Source organism: Alosa alosa, chromosome 1 (genome assembly GCF_017589495.1).
Source record: "Alosa alosa isolate M-15738 ecotype Scorff River chromosome 1, AALO_Geno_1.1, whole genome shotgun sequence".
Lineage (NCBI taxonomy): Eukaryota > Metazoa > Chordata > Actinopteri > Clupeiformes > Clupeidae > Alosa > Alosa alosa.
The window spans coordinates 21,118,003-21,128,002 of NC_063189.1; the positions used below are offsets into that span (position 1 = coordinate 21,118,003).

General features: G+C 45.2%; 1 protein-coding gene across 9 annotated transcripts in view; it reads right to left on the reverse strand.

The window, feature by feature from the left end:
• adgrl3.1 (adhesion G protein-coupled receptor L3.1) overlaps positions 1-10,000 on the reverse strand; it is a 100,453-nt gene that overhangs the window by 43,313 nt on the left and 47,140 nt on the right. For all 9 annotated transcript variants that reach the window (XM_048265562.1, XM_048265489.1, XM_048265991.1 and 6 more), the window contains 2 exons: positions 4,498-4,512; positions 1,460-2,254 (listed from right to left, as the gene is read on the reverse strand). In XM_048265562.1, the coding sequence (XP_048121519.1) occupies positions 1,460-2,254; positions 4,498-4,512 (810 nt within the window). The remainder of the gene's footprint in view (positions 1-1,459; positions 2,255-4,497; positions 4,513-10,000) is intronic.

Consider the following 10,000-nt stretch of genomic DNA (forward strand, 5'->3'; position numbering starts at 1 on the left):
ACACACACACACACACACACACACACACACACACACACACACACACACACACACACACACACACACACACACACCACACCGTTGTCTCTGCCTGTTGTGGGTAAAATGAGTAAGCATCAGTGAGGAGGCACGAGCAGCAATGAGGACTTTCTCCCAGCAGCAGTGTTCTCCCAGTCAGCAAGCCTCCCTCCTTACATAACTGGACCAGGGATGGGTTGACCGCCGGCCAGCGCTCTGCTGGGATTCTGCTGCCCAGCCAAATGGAGCACTCATGCACAACTCTGCTTGACCCATATGGACCACAGGACTTCACAGAGCAGACCCCTAATTCTCTCATTCGTTCATTCATTCATTCACTCTGCTTGGGTTTGCAAATTGACAGGATTGAGTGCCTGGCCATCGATCAGAGTTATTTATTTATTTGTGCTCGCAGCATCTCTGACCCGTCTGGAGGCCGTCCAGTTTGAATAGCCATTGATCTCTGCGCTTAAAAATCCTCCTCGGACAGGACAAGCTCCATTATTCCGGACGGGGGATCGGTGAAAACCCAGTTTCTCTGCGTGTAATTTGCTGTAGCGTGGCTCCTCAGTGCATGTAAGAGTGTGCTTTAGCACAGAGTCATTTAATAAAAGGGAAAAGAGGCGAGCGGGCGCTGGGCCTTAAAGGTGTGAGGAGAGGCTATTCCACTTCAATAGCCCCGTGCTCCTGGGACACACACTCTCTTTGCTTAGCAGAGCCAATTCGATAAGATACAGCTTTAAGAGTATGTATGTGTGTTTGTGTGTGTGTGTGTGTGTCAGAGAGAGAGGGAGATAGAGAGATAGAGAGATAGAGCGGGAGAGAGCAGGATAAGTGAGACAGTGTTTTGTGAACTGAGGGGAATGTGGTCTCATAACTGCTGAACAGTAAGTCTATGGGCAGATAATACCACCATTCTCCATCAATAACCTCCCCATGATGAAAACAGGGATAAATTACTACCCGTCCACCCTCCATCTGCCCCGGGGGCATTTCTCCACCTCTGATTCACTGCCAAACTCTGTAGTAATGACACTATAATCATAATTATTTTCCAAACAAGTCAACACATGAGCACAATTCACTGAGGTGGTTTCGCAATTCCATTCAGTAAACAAATGCCCCTTTATGTTGTTACGCTTCGATTACAACAAATTCATTTCCTCCTAACCAGACTGCTCCTGCATCCTTGATCTCAGTGATGGCAGAGCAGATAGAAAATGGCACCTCTGCTTCACTTCAACCCACTCTTAGAACTATGGGATTGGTTTAACCTTTCACCAAGCAAAGGCTACCAGAGGCAAAAAAGCCTTGATAATGAATTACCTCCTCATCCACTCAATTTGTTTGATAAATATCTGAATTAGAATTGGAGAAGTGGAGCTGAGCGCTTTAATCATCGCATTCCAGTTTGGCCTTTAACAAGATGAGACAGCCTTACCGAGACCATTGTTGCCAAAATCCAGCGAGTATTTGACCACATGGTAGTTGTTCCAGACGTAGAGCAGGTTATCTCGGGGGTTGTAGTCCACGGCAGCGATGTACTGGTAGGAGTTGGGGAAGGGGATGTTGATGTGCGTCTCCCGGCTCTTCTCGGTGCTGTACATGTAGTCGATCTTGTTGCCCGTGGCCTCGTTGTCGTCGTCCTCGTAGACAGACTTGACCACGTAGAGCACGCCACAGATCATGAAGGCGTTGGAGGCCGAGCGCTTGTCGTAGCTGCTGTCCCACGTGCCCTCCACTCGCAACGTGTAGGGGTTGAGCTGGCTGACCACCACGCGGCCATTGTTCTGCTCGGTAGCGTAGATGACCCACAGGCCATTCTCGTCCACGGCCAGGTCGATGTCGGACTTGCCGCCCCACCGGTAGGGCGAGGTGTCGTGGTAGTTGGCGTTGGCGATGATGGCCTCGCCGCTCTTGATGCGCGTGCGCAGGTCGAACTTGACAATGTTGCGCGTGCGCTCCTTGTTGAAGAAGAGCGCTCCGTCGTACACCACAAAGCCAGTCCCGTCCACGCGGTGCGGGAGCTTGTAGGTAGTGGTGGGTCGCCCAGCGATGAAGTCCTCCTTAGATGAGTACTCGGTCAGCGTGTCTGTCCTGTACGGCGTCCAGGGCATGTAGTAGATTTTGTTGGACGACTGCAGGGGGTCTTTGCACCAGGCTCCAGACTGGTGGTCCGACTCAAAGAGATGCTCACTCTGGTAGACCCCTCGCAGTATACCTGGGCACAGAAACACTGGGGGGAGAAGGACAGGAGAGGGAGGGTCAAAATAAAGTCCAGTCCAGACAGTCACATGCTAATGGACTTTACATTCTGAAGTAAATGGCACAGCTCCATCAATGCTGGCTCATACTAACATTGAGGTTGAGGTACTGATTCCTATGGCTGCTGTGCTTACTCTATTCCTGTTGTCTTTTATGTGGTATGGGGCACTGAACTTGTGTGTGTTTTGTATTGTAAGCAGCTGTATGTAGCACTGTATGCCCAAGACAAATTTCCCTTCTGGGACAGTAAAGTTCATCTAATCTAATCTAATCTAATCTAATCTAATCTGATCTAATCTAACATGCAGTGATAGCCATCATGGCCCATGTCATGAGATCTGTATAGTTCCCACCATCAAATGAAGAACTATGAAGGACTCTATGCTGCTACTGTGCAGATATTCGTTCCACACTTTGGTCACACATTAATAATTAAAATGGTTATATAACTGATATAAGTGAACACATGAACATTTTCTTGTATAACATTTCAGTGACGCCTCACTTGAAGTTTAAATTAACATGTAAATTAGACGATAAAAAAAAAAATCAATAATTACAATGTGTTATTAATAAATATATAAATAATTACAACATGTTATTAATAAATCATTAATGAATATACAATGCATAATAGATGTCACCTTAAAGTAAAGTATGAGTATGAGCACTGACCCTATCACGAGTCATACAGTCTTTTGTCTTCCAAGGTAAAGACATCCAATTAATTTCTATTTTGTATTTAAATTATTTAATTACTTTAAAGATTAATTTGGGATTTTATAAATGCAACCTAATAACCATGTTACTTGGCTGAGGTGTGATTTTAATTTTAATTTCATATCAATTTGTGTGACAACACCTACCAGAAATAGTTTTATATTCCTTTTCTTCTAATGTGTTAACTTCCTCAGCAAGACTGTTATTAATGTTAATGATGATAATGTTGTTCATTGGATGTGATCATAAAAGAAAATATCAATATTTTGTAAAGAGTACCAACATTTCATAGCAAAAACCCCATTTATTTTGTTTTGATATTTAAATGCATTAACCCAAATAAACCTAAATTAAGGATGGGTGAGATTAATACACAGTAATTAACCCTTCAGATTGATATTGGCTCTCAACCGATATGTCCGTATATGTACGCAGTCAGGCTCAACCATATGGCCCATTAGTCTTTTGTGATACATTTTCTCAGCCTATTACTTCCATTATTGGTGTGTTGCTGAACTGGTTCTCCAAACTAATAACACGAGAGTTAATGGTCATCCCCTGTAGCAGCCCCATGCCCCAGTGACCACTGAGATTTACGTCTGTCTGGGTCGTAGTTCACTAGGCCCCAGACCTGGGCGGATATTTATATGTGTTAAGAGAACAGGAACCTGTCAAACACAATAACACCCCACATGTCAGAGAGTGCCCTTCCCCAAAGATATATCCCCTCTATCTCAGCACTACCACAGATCCATGTGGAAGATACCCCCCCCTTTCCCTTGTCTGGCTCTGCTGAGCTGCTTTCTCCATCGCCAGTCAGCAACTGTAAACGTGTTGTAATGAGTGTTTTATTCCCTCCGCTCTCCTGTCTGTCTCTCCCGAAATTTATTTCCCGCCAGGACCAGTTTTATTTTAGCCTGGGTTGCACTATAACTCCCACATTCCCTATTTATGGCAGGGAGCCGTTTCTTCCGGGAACACGAGCAGAACGGGACAGTCCCAGGGATGGGTTAGTCACATGGACTGGAATGTGTGTCATGGCCGCGGAAAGCCACACACTCCATTCCCACAGTTGAATTGCCATTCTAGATAGCATTGTGGGACATCCTCCTGGGAAACGGCAGTGACACTCCAGATAGCATTACGTTTTTTCCTCTGTTTGTGTGAGCACTGCTGAGGTGGTACGGAAAGGGGTCCAACAATTGGCATGCAGTATTTAATTCCCATGCTTTGTCCAAATAAGAGGAAGCTATCATTTTATACGACCTGGCGGGAAAAGAGCTGGACGTTTATAGTGTGCGTGAGTCAGTCAGATGATGAAGTGGGGTCTGAAGGGGGCCCTCCCTCTCGCTCTACCCTACAGTGTCAGTCCACTGATCTGCGTGCTTGCTCTTGCTGAAGTCAGCCAGCGACTCCGAGACGTGATGTGTGGGGGCCATTGGAGCCACACACGTGAGGGAAAGTGGTTTGAGTGTGTGTGAGGAGCGCTCGTACCTCTCTGTTCCACTTCTGACCGAGGCAGTCCAGACACATCGCCGGCAGGGAGGGGTCACACAGAGAGACAGAGAGGGAGGAAGGGAGAGAAGAGAGAGTGCAGATTAACGACATCATAATCCATGTGTTATCTACGTAATGTTCATCACATTTTATGCCATGACCTTGTAAAACTCTTGCGACGCTCTTCGTTTACAATTCGGTAATACAATCCACAAAGTGTTACTGGAGACTGATATCATCAATTATAAGAACAGGCACACAAAAAAACCCCCATAGAAACATAAATAAATTAACACATTGCTGTTTGTATCCTCCCATCTCTGGAGAAAAAAGATGCATCAACTGTGATCCGTAAAGAAAACAACAGAGATGAGAGAAATGCTAACACCTTGGCGTGGGGTAGACAATCTGTGTATTACAGCGCTGATGGCAGACACGGGCCGGTGCACAGGCACAACCTCTGGAGAGAACGCTGGAGGCGTGTGAGTGTGTGTGTGTGTGTGTGTGTGTGTGTGTGTGTGTGTGTGTGTGTGTGTGTGTGTGTGTGTGTGTGTGTGTGTGTGTGTGTGTGTGTGTGTACATGCTTTCAGCTGTGGAGAGCGGCGGAGCAGCAGTGTGAGCCGCTGGAGGTGCGAGGAGAGAGTGTGTGTGTGTGTGTGTGTGTGTGTGTGTGTGTGTGTGTGTGTGTGTGTTGGTGAGCCCCTCTCTCCCCCGCTCTGCTCTGCTCCACTCCACTCTACTCACTCAGGGGCTCCACGCAGGGATGAGGACATGATGGAAACCTGATCCTCCACCTCCCTCTCCCTCCCTCCCTCCCTCCCTCCCTCCATCTCTCCTGCTTTCCTGTTCTCAGAGTTTTAAAAGTCTCTCCATTTCTCTGTGTTTCGGAGTTTTAAAGCTAAAGGAGAAATTCACTGATCCTTTGGGATGCCCTGCAGGGCAAAAACACTGACGATTGTTCTTACGCTTCTGCAGCTGCTGCTGCTGTGTGTGTGTGTGTGTGTGTGTGTGTGTGTGTGTGTGTTGCTTTCACATGCCCCTCATTCCTTTCACACTCCATTAAACGTCCCTTTAATGAAATATGCATAGAGTTGTGTGAGTATCAATGCATAGCTCAACGAAGATACCTTCAAAGCATGCTTAGTGTGTGTGTGAGTGTGTGTGTGTGTGTGTGTGTGTGTGTGTGTGTGTGTGTGTGTGTGTGTGTGTGTGTGTGTGTGTGTGTATGTATGTGAGAATGAGAGAGCATTTTATTTAAACACACTTCTCAGTGTCATACTCCCACAGCACACATATGATCCATCTTGTAAAGGCTGAGCACGGACACTCGTAAACGCAGCTCTGCAGGCAGCAAAGGGCTTTTTAATATGAAACGCAGTTAATTGAGCAGTTAAAAGAAAGCAATAAGTGTCAGTGGTGTGAAATGGCAGAACCTGGGAGAGGAGGGAGAGCACAGCTATTTGTCTGTGGCGCTGTACAAGCATGGGGGGAGAGGCGTCTAGAGAAAGGAAGTGCAGTGGTGATATCACCAGCTGACAATCGGTTGGTCTGCGTTTGATTCCTTGACCCGCCATTGTGAGTCCGTGTCGCGTTGGATAAAAGCGTCCACTAAATAAATACCAGCTAACAGTCCCCAACAGCAATTGGTCCAGAGGAGGCAGCGCGCAGACGGTAGGGAACGGTGCCGGAAAAGTTTATTTGTACAGACACCGGTGGCAGTGGCAGCCTAGTGTAGCTGGCGCGTCTCCTGGCCGGCATCACATATAATTGGGCCACATGTTTTGAAGCAACCAATGGCACATTAGGGAGAAAGAATTCACCAAATCAAGAGGCATCTCCTGCCATTCATCTGATAGAAACATCAACCAGGCCACAAGTCACGTTTTTTTTGGTGTGTTTGTCGATTTTGCTGAAACTGCAGAAAAGAAATGTATTTCTGATTCTTGCATTAATAAAAAAAAACCCCCTACAAATCCACAGCAATAATCCTTAGAGACACAGAGGCAGAAGGTAATCTTTGCCATATTTAATAGATTATATGGCTCAGTGCTCCGCTAAGTCAGGCTAGCAGTTACATGCTTCCTCTAACGCTGTCTTTCTCCAAGTCAAACCAGGCATGGACGACCAAGGTCACCCTGAGTATGACAGAAATATCTCTTTCTGCCTCTCTCTCTCTCTCTCCCTCTCTCTCAACCGTTTTTCATAGCAGCCCGGCAGGAAAGATGTGATATCTAAATTTAACTTTGCTAATGAAACCCGTATACAGAGATGTCTGAATTCGGTGTTTCTTGCATGACAGTGAAATTCAGCTGCAGCAGGAGTGTGTTGGCTCTAACGAGAGCATCATAACTGGGCAGCCAATCTGATCTCAGTGCTTAATTAGCCATCTTTGTCTCTGTTCCCTCCTGCAGCCTTGTGGGCTGGAGCGCTCTATATTGCCTCCTAAATAACATCACACCACACTACACTACAACACACTACACCACACTATACTATATTACACTATACTGCACTGCACTACACTACACTACACTACACTATACTATACTACACTATACTACACTGCACTACACTACACTACACTACGCTACACTACACCAACACTATACTACGCTACACTACACAAACACTACACTACACTACACCAACACTATACTATACTACACTACACCAACACTATACTATACTACACTACACTACACTACACCACACTATACTACAACACACTACACCACACTATACTACAACACACTACACCACATTATACTACAACACACTACACTACACTGTACTACACTATACTGCACTGCACTACACTACACTATACTATGCTACACTACACCAACACTATACTATACTACACTACACCAACACTATACTATACTACACTACACTACACTACTACACTACACTACACTATACCACACCACACTACAACACACTACACTGCACTATACTATACTATACTGCACTGCACTACACTACACTATACTACGCTACACTACACCACACTACACTACACTATACTACACTATACTGCACTGCACTACACTACACTACACTATACTACACTACACGCTACACTACACTACACTACGCTACACTACACCAACACTACACTACACTACACCAACACTATACTATACTACACTACACCAACACTACACTACACTACACCAACACTATACTATACTACACTACACCAACACTATACTATATTACACTACACTACACTATACTACGCTACACTACACTACACCCAACACTATACTACACCAACAGTATACTAGACTATACTACACTACACTACACCAACACTACACTACACTACACTATACTACACTACACTATACTACACTACACTACACCAACACTATACTAGACTATACTACACTGCACTACACCAACACTACACTACACTACACTATACTATACTATACTACACTACACCAACACTACACTACACTACACCAACACTATACTAGACTATACTAAACTACACTACACCAACACTACACTACACTACACTACACCAACACTATACTATACTACACTACACATACCAACACTACACCAACAGTATACTACACTACACTACACCACACTACACTACACTATACTACACTACACATACCAACACTACACCAACAGTATACTACACTACACTACACCACACTACACTACACTATACTACACTACACATACCAACACTACACTACACTACACAAACACTACACTACACCAACACTATACTACACTACACCAACAGTATACTACACTACACTACACCAACACTACACTACACTAACCGTATACTAGACTATACTACACTACACTACACTATAGTACACCAACACTACACTACACTATACTACACCAACACTACACTATACTATACTACACCAACACTACACTGCACTACACTTCACTAAATTTGGATGTTTTAAAAAATAAGTCTACATTTAAAGAAATAAAGAACTACACTCAAACGTGGGAGAGACACTGAAGGCTGGACTGTCAGGGTACAGCACATTTTGCAAAAGCTGCTCCAAGTTGGAGTTGAGCTATGCACTAAAGCCTGGAGGACAGCCAAGGCCTCAGCCACGTGGGAAAGTGGGAAGCCAAAAACTAGTCAGAAACATTTGGAAGGAAATCCCAGCTGGGCCGCCGCACAGGTAATTGAATTACCTGCATTTAATGCACCTTGACTCGCAAGACCTTGAAAATGGTGGTGGTGGAGCTATGATGGAAAAAACGACAGCAACAAAGAAGACCTCCTCCGCCACGGCCTGAACACACAGCGGCGGCGCTGGGGTAATGGAGACACTCCAGTCAGATGGGGGGAGGAGCAACTCATGCGCTATGTGTGGCCAGAGGTGTCTGATGAATGATTAGGTGGACACTCTCTCACAGCGTGTGTGCTCTCTCTCTCTCTCTCTCTCACACACACACACACACACTCTCTCACACACACACACACACACTCTCTGACACACACACTCACACACACACACAGCGAGCCTTTTTATGTGATGGATAGGTCTCTCTCACATATAGATTTTACAGAGAACTCATTTGTGAATGCCCCTAGTTCACCTCTACCACAGTAATTTATATTAGTCCATTTAGCCACCATGCTTTCCTCGTCATTACACATCTATTGTGCTGTAAAAACAATTTGGCTGGCAGAGGTTTTTTTTTTACTCAATGGAATATCCAAAATGAGTTTTCTGAGCATTCATACACATGCTGCACAGTGAAGCACATCACACACACACACACACACACACACACACATGAAAGGATATGATGATGCTCAGCTATTTATAGTCCATTCAAGCGCCTCCTCTTGCACGCTAAGTCATTATGAGAGGTGAGGAGAGCAGGCGTCTTATTAAACTCACTTGCTGTCCACGAAAGAATAACAACCCATCGCAGAAACAGCCGAGAGGGGCCGAGAGAGAGACACCAGACGTCCAGACATGGCTAATGCTTTCACCAGTTCACCAGTGTGACGTTTTCACCAGGGGATGGACTCGGGCGGCGGGGGGGGATTCATTGACCGGCGTATTGACTGCATGTTTCTGTGAAACGCTGCAATTATAGGTGGGAAAAAAATCAAGTGACCTTGACCTGTCTGCTCTCTGGATTCATACTCCCGGTCATAACTGGGAATTTTATACATTTTCCGATAATGAGTAGAAAAGTAGAATTGTCCACGCTCAGTGTTAGACGACGCAGTGGTAAGTGCTTCCAGCTGCTGATTTAGGAGCATGAGAGTCAGACATTCCTCTGGTGTAGGAATGATTTTTTAACTATTCAGCCGTCCTATGGCCATCAGGCCTTATGGCTCAGTCGTTTATCCTGATCGAGATGTTTGTTTTGGGGAATAGATTTTTTCCCATTCATTTTCACACATACAGCATAATGTGAGTCTGAGGTAATAGATCACACCACCTAGTCACATTTCATCCTATTCAGCCTCCCAGTGCCACCACTC